Source organism: Panthera onca, chromosome B1 (assembly GCF_046562875.1).
Source record: "Panthera onca isolate mPanOnc1 chromosome B1, mPanOnc1 haplotype 2, whole genome shotgun sequence".
Taxonomy (NCBI): domain Eukaryota; kingdom Metazoa; phylum Chordata; class Mammalia; order Carnivora; family Felidae; genus Panthera; species Panthera onca.
The window spans coordinates 61680347-61702519 of NC_138342.1; the positions used below are offsets into that span (position 1 = coordinate 61680347).

Sequence of the window (22173 nt, forward strand, 5' to 3'; positions counted from 1 at the left end):
GTATGTGTGCTGTGGTACAAAGCAGAGGCTCATAAATGCTGATGGGGGATTTTGTGAAAGCTTTCTATTGAGAAGGTTCACATTTGATGACATTTTGAGAGGCGAGAGAAGGAGTGGCGAGGGGGAGGGTGGGGAGAGACTGATTGATCGGGGGAAAGAAGTTCTATTTTCAAAACCTCAAATCTGTTCGAGCTCTCTATTTTAGCAACAACTATCACTTTAATAGTCTTAGTTTTCTGTGAACTGACCGTACCTCATATCTTGTCAGAGATCTACCTTCTCTCCCTGTGGTAAAAATTTCTGAAATGCTTATGAAAGGATGGATAAAATGTATGGGGGCCACTCCACCAAAACAGTCATTACCTGGGGCGCCTGGGTGGCTCAGTCAATTAAGTCTGCTTGAGATTCTCTCTTCTCTCTGCCCCTTCCATGCCTCTCTCTCAAAAAATAAACGGGAGAGAGAGAGAGAGAGAGAGAGAGAGAGAGAGAGAGAGAGAGAAATTACCTGACAATAGTTTAGGAACCTCTGAAATGGATTTTATTTTCTCAGGTATTGGCAACCTTGACTGTAGGTGGATAAATTTGTGGTGTGAAAATGCACCAAACAATTAAAAAGATGAATTTATTCTGGCTATTGCAATGGGGAAAATGCTCACTCATGAAGGGAGAATGAGGAAAAAAAAAAAAAAAAGGATCTGGGGTTTTGTCAAGGCAGGTAAACAGGAGTCCTGAGGGAGGGTCTTATCTCTGCTGGACAGGGGGTCCTTTGAGGCTATGCAGGAAGGTCAGGAGATACCATAGATGTTTTCTGGGAGCATAGGGCTTAGATAAAGTTCAATATTGTCAGTGGACTCTGAAGCCCATTGGTGTTTGAATCCTGCTTCCCTTATTTAGTAGCTGTGTGATCTTAGGCAAATTATTTAACCCCTGTGTGTCTTATTTCTTCATCTATAAAATGGGGAAAATAGACAGTACTTACCTCATAGAGATATTTCAAGGATTAAACGAGATGAAGCACATAAAGTGTCTGCCACTATATGCGTTCCATAAATATCATTACCGTTCTGAAGTATTCTGTAGAGAACAGAAACTAGGTTTACGAGGAGGGACAAACCTTGCCAGTGCTCTCCTATCAATCTTTACAAAAGGCAAGAAGCCTCCCTCAGATAAGACAAGTTGTTTTTATGCCTCCTTAAAAAGCTGACAACAGAAATGCTTACCATGTACAAAATGAAATAACTCAGAATCTTTCTTTTAAAATGCCCAATTATAAGTTCACTTAAACAGTAGTTAAAATATTTATGTGTGTGTATGTGTAAGTAGTTTCCACTTATGTACAATGGATCATGGAATTTGTTTAAATGAATAGTTTTTAAATGATGCCCTGCCCTTATTTTATTTTAGGGAATGTTAGTCTTTAGAATTGTCTTGTGGCTGATTTAAATAGTAAAGCTAACTTAAGATAAGTTTCATTTTAAGGGAATAGTTTTTATTTTTACTTACTTTTTATTTATTTAACTTTTAGCAACTCATTTAATAAACAGTTCACTTGTCAATATAAACTTTTAACACTTTCATGGGTTTGGCAGAAAGCAAATTCATGACCTTGAGGTAGTAGTAGGTCTCAAAGCGGTAACTTGAGGCTTGTCGGCAGTCACTCATAACTTCACTGTCATTGAGGGGATAATGGGACAATATGAACATATTCGATTCCTATAGTTCCTGAAATGTCCTGCATATTCTTTAACATTCAGCTGTACTAAACAGGTTTGTTTTTTTTTTTTTTTGAATGAGTATGTGAAGAAGTGATCACCGTGCCTCATTTTGGATGGCATTTTCTGCTTTATTTTCATTTCCAACACTGATGGGATGTGGTGCTCTTCCTGAAAGAAACTGTTCCATTTGGGAATATAGTCTTCTACTGATGCCCAGTAAAGAGTCTCAAGACAAACCACCTCTGGTGGTGGAATTGGGTGAATCTGGGTCTGTAGGGGCTTTTCTGCTGCTTCGACGTCCTTTAAGAGACGAAGGTTCCTTTTAAAAGCATTCTCGGGGGTGCCTGGGTGGCTCAGTCCGTTGAGTGACGGGCTCTTGATTTCAGCTCAGGTCATGATCTCACGGGTTTGTGAGTTTGAGCCCTGAGTAGGGCTTTGTGGTGACAGTGCTGAGCTTGCTTGGGATTCTCTCTCTCCCTCACTCTCTCTGCCCCTTCTCTGTGCGCTCTCTCTCCTAAGATAAATAAATAAATAAAAATAAATAAATAAATAAATAAACGCAGTCTCAGCTGCTTGCATCTGAGATGTCTTTTCCTTGTTTTCTTCTACAGACTTATTCTCCATATTTTGAAGTAACATTCACCTTTGTGATACTATTTCTTTATGGCGAACTTCTTGAACAAACAAGGAAGTCACCTTTAGTCAAAGCTGCCTTATAAGCTTTCTGAATGAAGAGCCTGGACCAACACAGATAAAGATCAAGTGTAGAGCTTTGAAGGCTCTGAGCCTGAAGGCAAGTCATCTGGTTGGGTGCAAAAGCCAAAGGCTGACTGACTGACTGTCGCAGCTGCACTCAGACCTCTTCTGTAAAGGTGCCCACTCCTGTCAGGGAAATAGTTTTAAAAATACAGTTTCAAGCTCTTTATTCTTGATGAACTTCAGGTGGACATTAGGAGGAGGGAAGCCTGTGTCATCCACCAGGGACAGTGGTACGCACTCTCCATATCTTCCTTCCTTCACACTAACCCTGTGAGGTAGGAATTATAGCCCCATTTTACGTTTGAAAAAAAAAAAAAGTGGGGAAATCTCCGAAAGACTAAATAACTTGCCCGAGATCATGAAGCTAGTAACTGGGCATGACAGATATGGATTCTCAGTTAAGGGCACAGGAGAGATTGTCAACTAATTGAGAGAAAAGAAAATGGTTTTCATTTTCATATTACCAGCTCGTCACCATCTCCTGCTGTTAACAAAGCTGGCCTGGGAGTCTCCAGAAGCACAGATCACTAAAATTCATTGAGCACTTCTATTTAGAGCCTCCAGTTCAGAAATGCTCTGAATTATAGCCCTAATAATGACCGGGAGCTTAACTACATGTTATGCACTGTTCTAAGCACTTTTCATGTGACAACTTAACCTTCACAAAACCCAGTGAGGTAAGTGCTATTCTCATTTTTACAGATGAGGAGACTGAGGCATAGAGAGGTTAGATCACTTCCCTGAGGTTGGAGAGCTACTAAATAGTACAGCCAGAATTCAAATCTAGGCAGCCTGATACCAACACACGTGCTGTTAACACTCTTCTATAAGCTCAGACACCAAAACCAAGTGGGTTTGAATTTTGTACATATATGAAGCAGTTTGGAGAGATTAAAGAACAGTTTAATTAACTGTCCCAAACCAATAGAAACCTGTCAGACTGGCTTTTCAGGTTTAAGTCACTTTAGAGTCATCACGAGAGTTTTAAAGGGAAAATAATGAAGTCAAACAGACATTAAAGGAATAAGCACAATTACCTAGGTTCTTTCGTTTCTGTAGTAATTGAGATGTCTTATGGCCTTGCCCAAGTCTGGAACTTTTTCATATATTTATTTCAAGTCATGAGATGAACAAAGATGATGTGAAAACAAGGTTATAAACTTCCATGGCCCGATAGGGTCCACATTTAAAGTAAAAGTTGGCTTGACTTGGTATGAATAACAGCAAAGGTATGTATGACTCAGTTAATCTTAGTCTTTTATATTATTATTAGTTTTTGAAATTTTAGTCTTTTTGATATCTGACTGTCCCAGTCCTGTTTCATGTATTGTCAGTATCACAGAAAATAAAACTCAACACTTCTTTTTTTTTAAATTTATTTATTTTTTAATTTACATCCAAGTTATTTAGCATATTCTGCAACAATGATTTCAGGAGTAGATTCCTTAATGCCTCTTACATATTTAGCCCATCTCCCCTCCCACAACCCCTCTAACAACCCTCTGCTTGTTCTCCATATTTAAGAGTCTCTTATGTTTTGTCCCCCTCCCTGTTTTTATATTATTTTTGTTTCCCTTCCCTTATGTTCATCTGTTTTGTATCTTAAAGTCCTCATATGAGTGAAGCCATATGATATTTGTCTTTCTCTGACTAATTTGGCTTAGCATAATACCCTCTAGTTCCCTATCCTTTTTAGTGGGGTCTTTATCTAGTTTTGGAATCAAGGTAATGCTGGCCTCGTAGAATCACTTTGGAAGTTTTCCTTTCATTTCTATTTTTTGGAACAGCTTCAAGAGAACAGGTGTTAACTCTTCTTTAAATGTTTGATAGAATTTCCCTGGAAAGCCATCTGGCCGTGGACTCTTGTGTTTTGGGAGATTTTTGATTACTAATTTGATGTCTTTACTGGTTATAGGTCTGTTCAAATTTTCTATTTCTTCCTGTTTCAGTTTTGGTAGTTTATATGTTTCTAGGAATATGTGCATTTATTCCAGATTGCCATTTTATTGGCATATAATTGTGTGTAATATTCTCTTATTATTGTTTGTATTTCTGCTGTGTTGGTTGTGATCTCTCCTCTTTCATTCTTGATTTTATTTATTTGGGTCCTTTCTTTTTTCTTTTTCGATCAAACTGGCTAGGGGTTTTCAATTTTGTTAATTCTTTCAAAGAACGAGCTTCTGGTTTCATTGATCTGTTCTACTGTTTTGTTTGTTTGTTTTGTTTTGTTTTTTGTTTCAATAGCATTGATTTCTGCCCTAATCTTTATTATTTCCTGTCTTCTGCTGGTTTTGGGTTTTATTGCTGTTCTTTGTCCAGCTCTTTAAGGTGTAAAGTTAGGTTGTGTATCTGAGACCTTTCTTCCTTCTTTAGGAAGTCCTGGATTGCTAATTACTTCCCTCTTATGACTGCCTTTGCTGTATCCCAGAGGTTTTGGGCTGTGGTTATCATTTTCATTGGCTTCCATATACTTTTTAATTCCTCTTTAACTTCTTGGTTAGCCCATTCATTCTTTAGTAGGATGGTCTTTAGTGTCCAACTATTTGTTATCTTTCCAATTTTTTTCTTGTGGTTGATTTCAAGTTTCATAGCATTGTGGTCTGAAAATATTCACAGTATGATCTTGATCTTTTTGTACTTGTTGAGGGCTGATTTGTGTCCTAGTATGTGATCTATTCTGGAGAACATTCTATGTGCACTGGAGAAGAATGTGTATCCCGCTGCTTTAGGATGAAATGTTCTGAATATATCTGTTAAGTCCATCTAGACCAGTGTGTCATTCAAAGCCATTGTTTCCTTGTTGATATTCTGTTTAGATGATCTGTCTATTACTGTAAGTGGGGTGTTGAAGTCCTCTACTATTATGGCATTATTATCAATGAATTTCTTTATGTGTGATTAATTGATTTAATATTTGTGTGCTCCACATTTGGAGCATAAATGTTCACAATTGTTAGGTCTTCTTGGTGGATAGACCCCTTAATTATGATATAATGCCCTTCTTCATCTCTTGTTACAGTCTTTATTTTAAAGTCTAGATTGTCTGATATAAGTATGGCTACTCCGGCTTTCTTTTGTTGACCATTAGCATGATAGATGGTTCTCCATCCCCTTACTTTCAATCTGAGGGTCTCTTTTGGCCTAAAGTGGGTCTCTTGTAAACAGCATATAGATGGATCTTGTTTTCTTATCCATTCTGTTACCCTATGTCTTTTGATTGGAGCATTGAGTCCATTGACATTTAGAGTGAGTACTGAAAGATATGAATTTATTGCCATTATGTTGCCTATAGAGTTGGAGTTTCTGGTGGTATTCTCTGGTCCTTTCTAGTCTTTCTTGCTTTTGGTCTTTTTTTTTTTTTTTATTTGTCTTTTCTCCCCTCAGAGAGTCCCCCTTAAAATTTCTTGCAGGGCTGGTTTAGTGCTCATGAACTCCTTTAATTTTTGTTTGTCTGGAAAACTTTTTACCTCTTCTATTTTGAATGACAGCCTGGCTGGATAAAGAATTCTTGGCTGCGTATTTTTCCAATTCAGCACATTGAATATATCCTGCCACTCCTTTCTGGCCTGCCAAGTTTCTGTGGATAGGTCTGCTGCAAACCTGATCTGTCTTCCCTTGTAGGTTAAGGACTTTTTTTCCCTTGCTGCTTTCATGATTCTTTCCTTGTCTGAGCATTTTGTGAATTTGACTATGATATGCCTTGTTTATGGTCAGTTTTTGTTGAATCTAATGGGAGTTCTCTGTGCTTCCTGGAAAAAATCCAACCATTCTAAGTACATACCCAGGAGTTTGGGCCCATGGATGAGTTTGCTGTGTGTCCTCCAAGTCCATACAGACTCAATGTGAATTCAACCACAATTTGTAGAGCTCCTTGAAAGGTACCACTCTAAGGAGCTAGGTAGGATGGTAAATGATTTCTTTCTCTCCAATAGCTCAGATTTAATGGTGAAGTCAACCACCTCAACTACTTTCAGTGAATAAAAAATTAATTGTGGGGCACCTGGGTGGCTCGGTCAGTTAAGCGTCTGACTTCACCTCAGTTCATGATCTCATGGTTTGTGGGTTCGAGCCCTGCATCAGGCTCTGTGCTGACAGCTCAGAGCCTGGAGCCTGCTTCAGACTCTGTGTCTCCCTCTCTCTCTGCAGTGCCCCCCTCACCCCGCTCATGTTCTGTCTCTCAAAAATAAATAAAAACATTAAAAATTTTAAAAAATTAATTGTAAATTGTAATAATAAATGCCACTGAGAGCATGAGAAAAGTCTTCTTTCCCCCAAGCTATTGAACTTGCATTGAACACTGGGCCAACTGAGTCATATCCCCAAGGAATGCCATGCACTGATTGACAGGAGCTGCGTTCTTGTCCAGACCTGAGCCAGTCACATGTGGAATGAGATTATAGTGGTTTATACTAGTCAGGGTCCCTCATTAGAGTTGAGTTCAGTCATTCTCCCAAAATGAGTGGGGAAGGGGTAGGATAATCACTGAAGAAGCATCTGTAATGTCCACTGAAAATGTTAAATGCTTGATGCTTAATAGAAGAAATATTATGAAGAGAGCTCTCTTGGAGGTGAAGGGGGAAGGAAAAATTCCATCTCTAGAAGGTGTGGGATTGGAGTCAGAATTTCAGAGACAGTAGTGGAGACCCGCTACTAAGAAATTTTTAGCCAAAGTGTACAACATGAACAACATTAAGAAAGAAACAGTATGAGATGGAAGAGCAGAAAGCAGAAATATCACTGGAGGAGAAGGAGTGAGAAATAAGGGAAATATGCGAGCAGGTCAGATATGTGGGGTCTGAATGCCGGCCTGGGGAGTCTGAATGTATTCTGTGTCTAATGGCGTGCTGTAGAAGGTTTTAAGAAAGGTTATGGCATTATTAGGTCTGTGCTTCCCAAGGCTCTAAAGATTCTTCTGCATCAGGGTTGAGGCTGGATGTCTCCAAGTCACGTTGGGTTAGGCTAGTGTTTCCTGGCCTGGCTCGCCTTCAGGGACTAGGGACAGAATCTCCTTTACCTGCCCTCTTTTGTCAGAGTTTGATCTAGCTCAGGGAATCTGTTCCTACCATTCTACATATATGAGCATGGTCTTTCCAAGACAGTCATACACTGCTCTGTGCACTGACTGAGGGATCCTGCCAGGACCCTGGCGAATTTGACCCCTCATCCCACACTTATCTTTAGGACAGCCACATGCAGAAGGCTGGGTTCCTAGCTCAGCTCTGATCACCAAGAATTCAGCAGGTAAAGGCAACTATGAGGTCAGCATGGAGTAGAGACAATTCAAATGAATTTATTGCACCTGTTGAGGGCCAGATTCCCAAGGAAGTCTAGGAGGGATGTGATTGGAAGGAGAAAAAGAGTGCTTACTCATGTCAGGTTCAAAGAAATAACATTACAATATAAAACACTATAAAATAAAATGATAATTTTGGTCGCAGGTGTACCCTAGTGGTAATCAGAGCACATTTAGTATCTACTCAGCCAAATTTAATTTGTTCACTAGGACAAAAATTCTGTGAAATTCTTTATGGAGGCTACATTCTTATCTTGGTTCTCAGGAAAGTCCCTCATCTGAATAGCTCCAGGACTGACAACACTCTGCTCACGTCAAAAGGAAAAAAAGGGCAACATCTTATTTTCTGGAGTAAACAGAACAAGAATAACTGAAATGAAGGCACATACTTATGAAAGTATGAGATTTCAAACTTGTGTTAATAACATATATTTTCTATCCTTATAACTGAGTATCAAATGCAATCCACCTACGGATAAACCCAGGCAATGTTTTTGAGCCAATATTCCTTGCGTACTTCCTTTGTGCTAGGCACTTGGCTAAATACTGAATTTTTATCTTGTCCGGTATGGTAGCCACGAGCCCCACGTGGCTGAGAAGCATTGAACTGTGACTAGTCCAAACTGAGATGTGCTTAAATTTCAAAGACTTAGTATGAAAAAAAGAACATAACATATCTCACTAATATCTTTATGTTGATTGTGTGTTAATAAAGTAACATTTTGATTCATTGGGTTAAATAAGATATATTATTAAAATTAATTGTATCTGTTTCTTTTTAATTTTTAAATATGAGTATTGCAAAATTTTAAATTACATATATGGCTCACATTTGTGGCTTGCATTATATTTCTATTGGAAAGCACAGTTTTAGATTATTTCTGTACTGCTCCCATATAACAACCTTATAACGTGGAATATTATAAGGTCTGTTTTCCTGAAGAAGAAACTGCTGAGGTGTAGAGACTTGCCCAGTGTTATTACATGGTGGGGCTATGATTCAAACCCAGGTTGGTCACCCAGCTTAGCCACTATATTATATTGACTCTTTAGCTTGGTTTCGTTGTCAACTTTTTGCCAAGTGACTCAGTGAAGAGTGGGATTCCCCCACTAATTGGTGGCATGAGTTTGAGTGATTGTCTTAATCTCCTCATGTCATTAAGACATGAGCTTAATAAGTTCAGTGAGTCAGTAATGCATTATTGTTTTATTTGAATTGCTTCTTTGGCTTCACAAACTTGGTGGGGGGAGGGGAGGGGAGTCAGTTCAACTTCCCAAATATTTGTTTAGCATCATTATGTATACATATGAAAAAGCCCAAGTAAACACCATCAGATATGTTAATTGCTGAGAGGGAGTTAATTATGTTTGGACCAGCACCAGAATTAATGAACAAAACATACTTTAACGTCTCCATTTGTAAAGAGAAGAGCAATGCTCACTTGAAGCTTATTGAACAACAGACACGATATGGTTTTTAACTGATATTGATTATATCAGGGGCTCTACATAGGGTCATTTTTCAAGTATTCCTACAATCTTTTACAAAAGAATCTTCCAGAACTTGAATGCTTTTGAACCAAGGAAGTCATACCAACTCTAAAAATACAAGCAAGGGAAAGTAAAACCCAATGTCAAAGTTAAATATTTCTTTTTTATTATTGTCATATTTTAATTTAATTACACTGATGAGAATTCAAGTCCCCCCAACACACTCCAGTGCTTCTTGTTTCTAGTTTTTTTTTAGGGCACGTATTGATCATAATCTGAGCCCCACTTGAAAAAGCAGCCCAGCCTTTGAGGCTGTAGTTGACCCTTAAAAGCCACGGACCAGGATTTTTTGGGGACATTAATATGTCTAAATGCAACTGACAAGAAAATCAGGAGACCTAGAATCCTCTTCAAGTTGGGGTCACGTAAAATTGCCATGGAATTTCAACAACACCCCTGCTTTATGCAGTGCTTGTCACTAGCTCTGGCTCCTTCCTTCACCATCTTTCCCATGTTCTTGCTCTTATTACCACAAACTAACCTGGCTTTGGAGCAGTTATTGTTTCAACATTTCACAATCTACAGTGTGTCCTTTGAAATTATGTCTCACAGCCGTAGCAATCTCTTACTCGACACATCCCCAAAGGCAAGGGAATTAAAAGCAAAAGTGAATTACTGGGACCTTATGAAGATAAAAAGCTTCTGCACAGCAAAGGAAACAACCAACAAAACTAAAAGGCAACCAACGGAATGGGAAAAGATATTTGCAAATGACATATCGGACAAAGGGCTAGTATCCAAAATCTATAAAGAGCTCACCAAACTCCACACCCGAAAAACAAATAACCCAGTGAAGAAATGGGCAGAAAACATGAATAGACACTTCTCTAAAGAAGACATCCGGATGGCCAACAGGCACATGAAAAGATGTTCAATGTCGCTCCTTATCAGGGAAATACAAATCAAAACCACACTCAGATATCACCTCACGCCAGTCAGAGTGGCCAAAATGAACAAATCAGGAGACTATAGATGCTGGAGAGGATGTGGAGAAACGGGAACCCTCTTGCACTGTCGGTGGGAATGCAAATTGGTGCAGCCACTCTGGAAAACAGTGTGGAGGTTCCTCAGAAAATTAAAAATAGACCTACCCTATGACCCAGCAATAGCACTGCTAGGAATTTACCCAAGGGATACAGGAGTACTGATGCATAGGGGCACTTGTACCCCAATGTTTATAGCAGCACTCTCAACAATAGCCAAATTATGGAAAGAGCCTAAATGTCCATCAACTGATGAATGGATAAAGAAATTGTGGTTTATATACACAATGGAATACTATGTGGCAATGAGGAAGAATGAAATATGGCCCTTTGTAGCAACGTGGATGGAACTGGAGAGTTGTGATGCTAAGTGAAATAAGCCATACAGAGAAAGACAGATACCATATGGTTTCACTCTTATGTGGATCCTGAGAAACTTAACAGAAACCCATGGGGGAGGGGAAGGGAAAAAAAAAAAAAAAAGAGGTTAGAGTAGGAGAGAGCCAAAGCATAAGAGACTGTTAAAGACTGAGAACAAACTGAGGGTTGATGGGGGGTGGGAGGGAGGGGAGGGTGGGTGATGGGTATTGAGGAGGGCACCTTCTGGGATGAGCACTGGGTGTTGTATGGAAACCAATTTGACAATAAATTTCATATATTAAAAAAAAAAAAAGAAAGAAATTATGTCTCAGTGCCACCTAGTAACTATTTTTCTGGCAACACTTTTTTTTTTTTTTTTCAACTTCAGGTATAGCACATTGGTTAATCTTACTCTTTAATCCAGGACATTCCATTATCAATTGGGTGTGCAAGGCCCGTTTGTATGTATTCATTCATTCATTCATTCATACGTTCCTTTTCTTCTCCATTCTCCACTTCTGTTCCTCTGCCTTCTCCAGAAGCAACCATTCCTAAGTGTTGAAGTATACCCTTCTCTCTGTAGGAGTGCTTGTAAACTATTTTTGTTTTGTATGCATGCATTTTAATGTATATAAATCATACTGTAGTAAAAAAAAACAAACTTCACTCTCTTTCTTAACCCAGCATGATATTTTAAAAAGTCTAACCATGTTCCTGAGTATATATCTAGACTGTTGCTTCTAACTGATGCCTAGCTCTTCATCCATTTTATGGATCTGCATCACACAAATGGACACAGACATCACTCTCAATTCACCAATGCCACTAATAATGCTGCGACAAATATCCTCATACATATCTCCCCTTATGGGTGAGAATTCCTCTGGATTTCTATACCCTGCCAGGGAAATGCTAGGTCGTAAGTAACATACGTGTCTGTTAAGGCTCAACCAGGAAAGCAGTAGCCACACTAAGCATGTTAAAACTGAGAGATCTTAATGCAAGAACAGATTACAGAGGTGATGGAAGAACTGAGAGCCAAGCAGAGGATATGAGGATAAGAGATTAGTAGCAGGAAAGCCCCTCCCACATCCAAACCACAGGAATTACTCATAACAGGAACCCGAGTCTGATGGAAGTAGGATTTGTACCAGGGCTGCCTGATGGGAGCTGAAAGTGAAGGAAAAAACACAGATACTCCCTAGGAGACAGAGGAGAGGGAAATTACCCTGACTTTTCCCTCCCTGCCTCTCACCCTAGCCCCTATCAGTGCTTTCTGCTAGTTGAACCCACCCCCAACTGTAGCCTGTAGGTGTCAGGACAGAATAGGGATAGGTGGGAACAAATCACGGGGCACACGGTGATAAATACACAGTTTACTTGATTTGGCTAAGTCCTTTTAGATTGCTGTCCATAGTTAATGCACTGTCTCCACTCTTACCCGCAGCCTATCTCCACATCTCATCTACTCCTTCATAGCCTATGGCCCACCATTCTCCAAAAGTAACAGCTGAGATCTCTTCCATCTTCCTTTGAATGTGTCTAGCGTACATTGGTCCTCATATCTATCTAGCCTATGGCCCACCATTCTCCAAAAGTAACAGCTGAGATCTCTTCCATCTTCCTTTGAATGTGTCTAGTGTACATGTGGTCCTCATATCTATCAGCCTGCTGGATCTCAGGGACCCGTCCATCCATTGGGACATAAGCTCCTGAGGGCAGCCACCTCAGCAGTATTATTTGTAAGCCCTTACCTGGCATTGTCCTCGTGCTACTGACCAAGCGATGTTCTTGTTGATTACTGGCGTCACGCCTTACCCCTTATTGTTATTATTCTGGCTTGCAGACAACACGGACGGCAGTTTTCAAAAAGCCACCTGTGACATTGTGGAGGGATGTCTGTTGGGAGATCCTGTGGGTGAGGGAGAGAGATGATATTCAGCCAGCAAGCACAGTTTAAGACCACAATTATTGTCGAAACACTGGGTTTTTTGGTAAATAGCCTCTGCTTTGAACAATCGTGAGTGGCCATGGTACTCTGACTGCCCTAACCACTTCCTTGAAACCATCCCTCCCACCAAGATCAGTAACTAAAGGGGTATGCCTGGCAGGGCCAGGGGGCCCCAGAACCCTGTTGTTGCAATCTGGCTGGCTGTTTTCCTGATTTGGTTATTGCCTTACTGGTTGTTGAATATTTTAAATATCCCTCCCCTGGAGGAGTGTCACAAAAGAAGTATAGAGGAAAGTCTGCAGACCTTTGGACATCCTATGACTCCCTGGACCCTCATTTCTATATATGATGATGGGGGAGAGAATTCTCCAGGATTATTTTCCTGATGGAAAATGCTCCATGTTTCTTGCTTTTCTCTTAGTGGATAGCAGTTACCCTCTTATCTATTGGGGATATGTTCCAAGACCCTCAGTGGATGCCTGAAACCATGAATGGTACCAAAACCTACACATGCTATGTTTTTTTCCTATATGTACACACGTATGATAAAGTTTAATTTATAAATTAGCCACAGCAAGAGACTAACAATATAATAATAAAATAGAACAATTATAATAATATACTGTAAGAAAAGTAATGTGAATGTGATCTCTCTCTTTCAGAATATCTTATTGTACTGTCCTCACCCTTAGGGTAATGTGAGATGATCAAGTGCCTATGTGATGAGAGGAAGTGAGATGAATGACATAGGCATTGGGACGTAGAATTAGTCTACTACCGACCTTCTGGATTTGTCAGAAGGAGGAAACTCTGCTTCCAGACTGTGGCTGACCATGGGTAACTGAAACTGCAGAAAATGAAACTGGATTAGGGGGAGACTATTGCATAATGCACACAGCAAAGTGCACATCCTGAAGTACACAGCTCATGGAAGTTTTACTTATGTGATCCATGTGTCCACCCCCAGATGAAGGTATAGAACATTTCCTGCCTCCCAGCTGGCTTCCTTAGGCCTTCTTTCCATCAATTATCCCCATGTAACCACATTCTGACATCTATCACTAGAAATTAGTTTTGCCCGTGTCAAAGCTTTGCCCAAGTGAAAGCACAGAGTATATATGCTTGGGAGTCTGGCTTCTTTTGCTCAACATGAAAAATATCCTTCTTTGGGGAGGGGGGTTTATATAAGTGGCCATTTTCCAATTTGTTGTTGGATTTTTAGCTCATTAATTTTCTTTTTCTTAAACTTTTTATTTAAATTCCAGTTAACATACAGTGTGATATTAGTTTTAGGTGTACAATATAGTGATTCAACACCTCCTTACAACACCTCGTGCTCATCACAAGTATCAACCTTTCTTTTTTTGTTGTTGCGTTTTTTAACTTTTAAAAGCTGTAGCAGAAAACATATAAAATTTGCCACTGTAACCATTTTTAAGTGTAAAATTCAGGGGAGTTGATTACATTCACAATGTTCTACCACCATTACCACTATCTAGTTCCAAAATTTTCATTCTCTCAAGCAGAAGGGCACCCATTAGGGAATAACTGTTCCTCTTTCCCCCAAGTCCCTAGTGATCTCCAACCTACATTGTGTCTCCATGAATTTGCCTGTTCTAGATATTTCCTAAAGGTGGAGTCATACAAAATCTGTCCTTTTGTATTTGGCTTATTTTACTTACCATAATATTTTCAAGGTTCATCTATGGTGTAGCACGTATAGCATTTCACTCCTTTTATGGCTGAATAGCATTCTGTTACATGTATATATCACATTTTGTTTATCCATTTGTCTGTTGATGGACACTTGGTTTGTTTTCACCTTTTGGTTATAATGAATAATGCTGTTATGAATATTGGCATACAAATATCTGGGTCCATGTTTTCAGTTCTTTTGAGTATATATGTAGGAGTGGAGTTGCTGGCCCATACAGTAAGTTTACATTTAGCTTTTTGAGGACCACAAAACTGTTGTCCACAGCCCTCTGCCTATTTTCTAATTGGGTTGTCTTTTTGTTGTTCAGTGGTACTAGGTCTTTTTTTAAAACACATATGCTGAATATCATACTCTTATCAGATATATGACTTGCAAATATTTTTCCCATCTTGTGGGTTGTCTTTTCACTGTCTTGATAGATAGTGCCCTTTGATGCACAATGGTTTGTAATTTTTATGAAGTCTGATTTATCTATTTTTTCTTTGTTGCCTCTGCTTTTGGTGTCCTATGTAAGAAACCATTGCTATATCCAAGGTTATGCAGATCTACCCCTGTGTTTTCTGCTGAGAGATTTACAGTTTTAGCTCTTAAATTCAAGTCGTTAGTCCATTTTGGGGTTAATTTTTGTATACTGTATAAGGTAAGAATTTGACTTCATTCTTTTGCATGTGTCTTCCTAGTTTTCCCAGCACCATTTATTGAAGTGACTATACTTCTCTCTCTGAATGGTCTTGGCACACTTGTCCAAAATCGATTAACCATAGCTGTGCGGGCTTAGTTTGGGCTCTCGATTTTATTCCATTGGTCTATATAGACTGTTTTGAGTATTCTAGTTTTGTAGTAGAAAGTTTTGAAGAAAGCGAGTTCTCCAACTTTGTTCTTCTTTTTCAAGGTTGTTTTGTCTCTTAACCCAAGGTTGTTTGGGTCCCTTAACCCAAAATTCCATTGGCATTTTAGGATGGGTTTTCCTATTATTGCAAAAAACACTATTGGGATTTTGATGGGGATTGTACTGAATCAGTATCTTGCTTTGGGTTGTACTGTCATCTTAATATGAAGTCTTCAGATCCGTGAACATAATACATATTTCCATTTATTTAGGTCTTAACCTTCTTTTTTAGTTTAGTAATTTAAGGTGATTTCATCCAAAGTATCATTTTAGCAGCATCCCACAATTTTTTTATGTTTTTACATTTATTTTAATTTATATTTTCTTTCTTAACCTATGAATTTGTATGTTATTTCCAAATAAATGGTTTCAAGTATGATTTTATATTTGTTATTATTTTTTTAAGTGACATCAATTTATTATTTAAAAAATTTTTTATTTTAGAAAGAGGGAGAGCACACCCATGAGCAGGGGAAAGGAGCAAAAGGAGAGGGAGAGAGAATCCCAAGTCCCAAGTGGGGCTTAATCCCAGGACTCTGGGATCATGACCTGAGCTGAAATCAGGAGTCGGATGCTCAACTGACTGAGCCACCCAAGTGCCCCTGATTTTATTATTGATATTTAACTTAACTGCATTCTGATCAGGGATGTGGGTTAAATTACATCAACTCAGATATGTTAAAACTTGCTTTATGAATTTGCAAATATAATGTTCTACATATTTTGAGAAGAATGTGTTTTCTGTGATGTTGGATGCAAAGTTTTACATATATACATTAGATCAGGCTTTAAATTCTTTGTCTTCACTGCTTTTTTTGTCTGTTTGATTTGTTAATGAGAGCTGTATTAAAATCTTTTCATTAGGATAGAATTTTAATCAACTTCTCTTTGTAGGCCTATCAATTTTTCCTTTTATATTTTAACCAATGTCGTTAGTGCATATAAGTTCAGAATTGTATATCTCTATCTAGTATGTATGTATGTGTGTGAATTGAACCTTTTATCATTTTGCATAATTATACCTTTAAAAATGTTCGCATATCTCTAATGATATTTTTGTCTTTTTGTCAGTCTATTCTGTCTGATAGTAATATAGTTGCATTGTTTCTTTTGGTTAATACCTTCCTGGTACCTCTTTCTTTATATTACTTTAATCAATATATTTACCCTCTTCTCTATTAAATAAAATAATTTAGTATTTCAGATAATTCCTTTTTGTTTATCTCTGCCAACTGGACTTTATTATTATTTTATACAACCCCCCTTTTAAAAGAATACCTACATATTTATAATTTCCTCTGCTTAACATTCTCACTTCTTTTTAAAAATTTTTTAATGTTTATTTTTATTTTGAGAGAGAGAGCGAGCAAGCAGGGGAGGGGCAGACAGACAGGGAGACACAGAATTCAAAGCAGGCTCCAGGCTCTGAGCTGTCAGCACAGAGCCTGATTCGTGGCTCGAACTCGCGAACTGCAAGATCATGACCTGAGCTGAAGTCAGACGCTTAACCGACTGAGCCATCCAGGCACCTCCCCCATCTCACTTCTAATATTCATTTTGGGAGTCATTTTATCTTAAAGGCAACCTTTAGAATTTTCTTTAGTTATGGTCTGTTGATAAATTCTGACAGTTTTTGTCTGAAAATATATTTTTTTAATATTTTATTTTTAAGTAATCTCTACACCTAAAGTGGGGCTCGAACTCACAACCCTGAGATTAAGACTCACATCATCCACCAACTGAGCCAGCCAGGTATACCTCTTATTTATCTTATTTGGGGTCCACAGTTCTTCCTGAAATTGAAGATGTGTGTCTTTAAAAAATTCTGGAACATTCTCAGTCATTATCTGTTAAAATATTATCTCTTTACCATCTTCTTATGGAAATCTGATGAGAAGCATGGTAGACCTTCTCACACTTTCCTCCATGTATTCAACTTTCTTCTCTTCCATGTTTTCTATTTCTTTACCTCTTTGTGCTGTACTCTTAGCATTTATTTAGAGCTATCTCTCATTTATTCAGAGTTATCTCTCTTTAGCTGGACTAATCAGTTTAACCAGTCCATAGAGTTTTTAACTGAAAGGATTATATTTTACATTTCTGTAAGTTCTATCTGGTTCTTTTTCAAATTTCTTTTAAAAATAGTTTCTTGTACTTTGCTCATATTTCTAACTCCCTCTATTATTTCCAAAACACACTAAACATGCTTATTTTAGGTACCTAAACATATTTGTACATCACTAATCTTATTTACATAGATTCTGTATCTGAACATCCCAGTACATAAAGTTTCTGTAGATAAGATTCTGTTCTTTGTTTTTTCTGCTGTTTCTTAGTCATTGTGCCTTGTCTCCTCGTGGATTTTATTTTTGTTGGTGAGCTCATGGACACTGTGAATTTATCCGTAGAAATGCTGTGAGAACTGGGCTGAGGGTAGAGTTGTCTAGACTCCATGAAGTCCTGAAGGAATGACTGGTAATATTTTGTACAGATGCCAAAGGTTTCTGTTTTATAATTTCCAGGACCACTTTACAATTTCTCAGCTTAATGTTCTGTTGCTTTTGTTGTTCCAGTGCTTTTTTTTTTTTTTTTTTTTTTCTGGGAAGTACTATGAACCAAGTATTGCTGCGTATGTAATAGAATGCTACAGAGACAGTAATTAGTCCTTGCTGGGGGGAAGGATGCAGTAATAGTGTTTGGCAACCCTGTTATGGGTATTTGAGTAATCCTATTTGGAAATAAAATGGTTCTACTGGCAACAACGAGAGGAAAAACACCTAGAATCTCATTATCCTCACTCTTAAATAACATCTGCTCATTAGATTACTATATGGAACACATTTTACTTTTGTGTTGCAAAAGAGAGACACAGAGAGAATGAATGAGAGATTCCGTGAGTAATGAGTATAATTAAGGTATAGAATGTGACGAAATAAAAAGGATGCTATTTGTCTACTACTAGATATGGAGTGAAAGTTCCTACATGGAACAAAAACCAACTTGTGAGGATGCAAAAGCCACGGAATAGGTGGTTTCTGATTAGTTCATGCAACAAACACTAGCACCTAAGAATCAAGCTGACAAGGACCAAGTCTGTTTTATTCCCCATTGCATCCCTAGGGCCTACGATGTCCATACCAGACAATATTTGTTGAGTAAGTATCTCCTATATGCCAGGCACAGTATTAGGAGCATGACAGACATAATCCCTTACCCTCAGTCTTGTGAAAAAATACTACCTCCTCAAAGTAATAGAAGCTTGAGTGTGCAATCAAACAAATGAACATGAAAGATATTATCAAAGATAATGAAAACACTCAATCAGACTCTTTATAACGATTGCATGTGTAGCTTTCTCCGTTAACTGACTCTTATAGCAACTCTGTGAAGCAGGCAGGGCAAACATTACTACCCCCAGTTCACAGCTGAGATAATACTACCGCTCAGCACTTACTGAGGGATTCTTAATTGCCAGCACTGCTAAGTGCTTTACATTCATCGTCTCATTGATCCAACAGTAACCCTTATAAGGAGATACTGTTATTTCCTCCATTTCAGACTAGAAAATCAATGGAGTTAAAAAGAAGTCTAAGTAATTGTGCCCAGGGGTGCGCAATGATTAGCTAGTTGAATTAGGATTCATCTCAGGTGGTGAGACTCCAGGGCTCACACTGCACAGAAAAGGGAGCTGGACGGCAATAGCAAATGAAGGTGCTGGAACCAGTGGAACAGCCCTCCAGCCAGGGTTAAGGGTTAACCTGCCTCAAGCTCATGCACTTCTTGCTTGCTGATTGAAGTCTCTGGATCTGTAGCGGAACTAACTTACGTTGAGATTGGCAGACCAATGGCCTTGAGAGGTGAAGGACGAAGCTTTCCCGGAAGATAGGGGCCTGATATTCGAAAACAGCTGCCACGATGCCAGCAAGTCTGTTCAGGGTCACGAGGGCATACAACTAACCGAGTGGGCACCTGCTTCTCCAGCACGTAATCCCCCTCCCTTTTCCCCAGGCCTTCCCCTTTAAAAACAAAACAAAACAAAACAAAACAAAACAAAACAAAACAAAACAGAAACCCCTCCAGATTCACCTGGATGGGGAAGATGGTCTTTGAGACTTTAGCCCCCCATCTGCCCACACTCCCCACACTGCTGGCTTCATGAATAAAGCAACCTTTCCTTCTTACCACCACTTGTCTCTGAATGTGGACTTTCCAGCTTCAGGCAGCCATACACGAGTTCGGACCTGATTCTGTCCGGTGACACTAGCATCAAGCAGAGCAACTTTGATTACTACCCAGATACTGAACAGATTTCCAAAGGTGAAGCTAATATATTCCCAGAGAGTTGGAAGATGAGAAGACGCATCTTTAAATGACTACGAAAATTATCCCACGGTAACAGAAACATGTTAAATACAATTTAACATTTGGGGCCAGGAGCATGTTTTGCTGCTATTTCCTCTGGAAGCAATGTTTAATATTTACTACTCAGAAGTAGTAAGAGAACTTAACAAAGCCAAACACACAGCCTCATGCTATCCACACTTACATGGGCAACTGCCTGCCAGGCGCAACAGGATGGTAACTTCACCATCGCAAGTGGATCCAGGCAGAAGAATCAAATAACACAAGAGCTGGAAGGGATTCTGGTAACCAGCTGGTGACTAGACAGGAGTACTCAGTCCTCAGTTTATGAAGGCAGTGAAGCTCAGGGATTTGCAAAACCTCCAAGAAAACATTCCATGCTAAAAGGCTTTCCCACTGTCAGCAGTCTATCGCCTTCCTTCCCTTTCCACTCTTTTTCTCTTGCTATTGATGAGGGAAACAAAGGCAAGAGAAATGTAGCTTAAATCTCTTTACAGCTTGCAGCCCACTGATAGCCACCTGAAACAGGCAGGGTGTGACCTTCCTCAAGGAACTCCTGGCAGCCTTAGTGCCTAGTGTTTATGTTTTATTAAAGACTAACTTTATCTTAACAGCAGCTAGCCCTTCAAGGCCCTGAAAGCCCTGCTTCCAAAATTCCTTAGAAACTTAATTTATCTCTATCTCCCTCCCTCCACAAACTTGAAAAGTATATAATCAGTCACTCCCCACAATCCCAGTGCAGTTCTTTCTGCCCACGGGTCCTGTGCCCATGCTATAATAAAATCACCTTTCTGCACCAAAAACGTCTCAAGAATTCTTTCCTAGCCCTTTGCTCACGGACCCCACTTGAAATTTCATCACTATGTCTCCAGCTGCCTTCTTCCTTTCCTTCAACAAACCCTTTTTGAAAAATGGGCATGGCCCAGCCTACGGTAAATTTCAGTGGGAAGAAGATGCCTTCCCAACAGATTAAAACACTTTTAAACCAAAGACCTGATCCTTTTCTCTTGCCTCCCCCCCCCCCCACCCCCCACCACGGTCCACCGCCCCAGGCATTGGAGAATCGGGTGCGACGTGGGGGCTGGGCAGCGCGCTCCCGGGGGAAACCGGGGTGCGCCAGGGGGCGCCTGGGCCATCCGGCGCTAATCTGGCCAGCGCACAGCCAGGCGGTCTCCTAGCGACCCGAGTGGCTGGGAATACACACCACGAAGGCCCGGCTGTCGTCGCGGAGCCAGGGACATCATGGACGACCACAAGCGGCTGTGTGGGCCCGGGGCGCCAACCCGCGTGCCAGTGGGCAGGGACTGCGGGCCCCGGTAAGCGCGCCCCGCCCAGGCGAGGCGCACCCCACTGGTGCCGCGAGGGGGCGCCTGCACCCCGTGCTTGCTGGGGGTAGGGGCGGCGGTGGCGGGGCGGGGCGGCAAATGGCCAAGGAGGGCTCTGCTGGGCATGCTGCTCGTCTTTTCTCCACAAGGTCCTCGGCACCTAAATGATTATCATGTGAGATAATAAACGCTTGATGCTCCTGTCGCAAAGCACACTTTTTTTCTGTTTTGCTCCCAACCTCCCAGGGGATGTAGATTGACATGGCCATTCCGGATGGGAAACTGATGGCCACAGAGTCCTCTGCGGAGACTGGTTTAGCTTACCACCCACCCTTCTGCGGGTTAGCCAATTGGATCTGGAGCCTTTGGCCACCCACCTTGTGACTGAGCCTGTGCTTGGGGGCGGGGTGGGGGGGGGGAGTGCCTCACATACTGGGGCGGTCTGCTGCCATTTTGAATGGATGGTGTCACAGCCACAGGGCAGGAACCCAAGACTTTTTGACTTTGCGGATTCCTTGAGCTATTTATGAGAATGGAATTCGGCTCTCTCGGAGGCAGCCCGGTATGGTAGTTGATTCCAAAGTCTAGAATCAGAAAGGCTGGAGTCGAAGGTCAATTCTCTTCTTGTTTGCCTAGCGACCTTAGACAAGTTACTTGCTGCTTCTGGGCTCAGTTTGCTTAACTGTAAAATGGGAACAACAAAATGAATCACCTTTATATGATCGTCGTGAGGATTAACTGCTATGTCACATGTAAAGCAGTTACTGACATAGAGTGTGTACCGTATGCATTTTAGCAATTATCAACCCTTTGGGAATCTTTTTTCCCACATTTTCAAAGTTTTTGTACTGAAATAATTATAGACGCACAAGAAGTTGCAAAAATAGCACAGAGGTCCCACGCACCCCTCCCCCAGCTGCTTCCAGGGGTGCCATCTTACACAACTGTATTTCATTACCAAAGCAGGAAACGGGCATTGGCACAATATATTAGGCTATGGGCCTTACTTGGATTTCATCAGCTTTTGCTTGCAGTTCTGTGTGTACTTCTATAAAATTTTGTCATATGTATTCACCAAGATACAAAAGTATTTCCTCACCACGAGGGAACTACTTCTTGCAACCCCTTTATCAGCACTCCTTTTCCCACCCCCAACCTTTAGCAACCACAATTGTTCTTCATTTCTGTAACTCTGTTCTTTTGAGGATGTTAGACAAGTAGAGTAATACAGTGTAACACCTTTTGAGATGGGCTTTTTTTCCGTCAGC

General features: G+C 40.1%; 1 protein-coding gene, 1 long non-coding RNA gene and 1 pseudogene across 3 annotated transcripts in view; 1 reads left to right on the forward strand and 2 right to left on the reverse strand.

Annotated features, from left to right (window-relative positions):
- Positions 1–985: 985 nt before the first annotated feature.
- Positions 986–20889, reverse strand: LOC144616171 (uncharacterized). The gene is made up of 4 exons (XR_013555239.2): positions 20785–20889; positions 13395–13459; positions 12416–12573; positions 986–1074 (listed from the first exon to the last, which is right to left on the reverse strand). It is a non-coding gene; the product is annotated as an uncharacterized LOC144616171 (long non-coding RNA).
- On the reverse strand, positions 1810–12359 carry LOC132693070 (centrosomal protein 15-like; annotated as a pseudogene).
- FAM47E (family with sequence similarity 47 member E) overlaps positions 20793–22173 on the forward strand; it is a 36965-nt gene continuing 35584 nt past the window's right edge. For both annotated transcript variants that reach the window (XM_060654832.3, XM_060654831.3), the window contains exon 1: positions 20793–20896. In XM_060654832.3, coding sequence (XP_060510815.3) covers positions 20823–20896 — 74 coding nt within the window. In that variant the 5' untranslated portion in view covers positions 20793–20822. The remainder of the gene's footprint in view (positions 20897–22173) is intronic.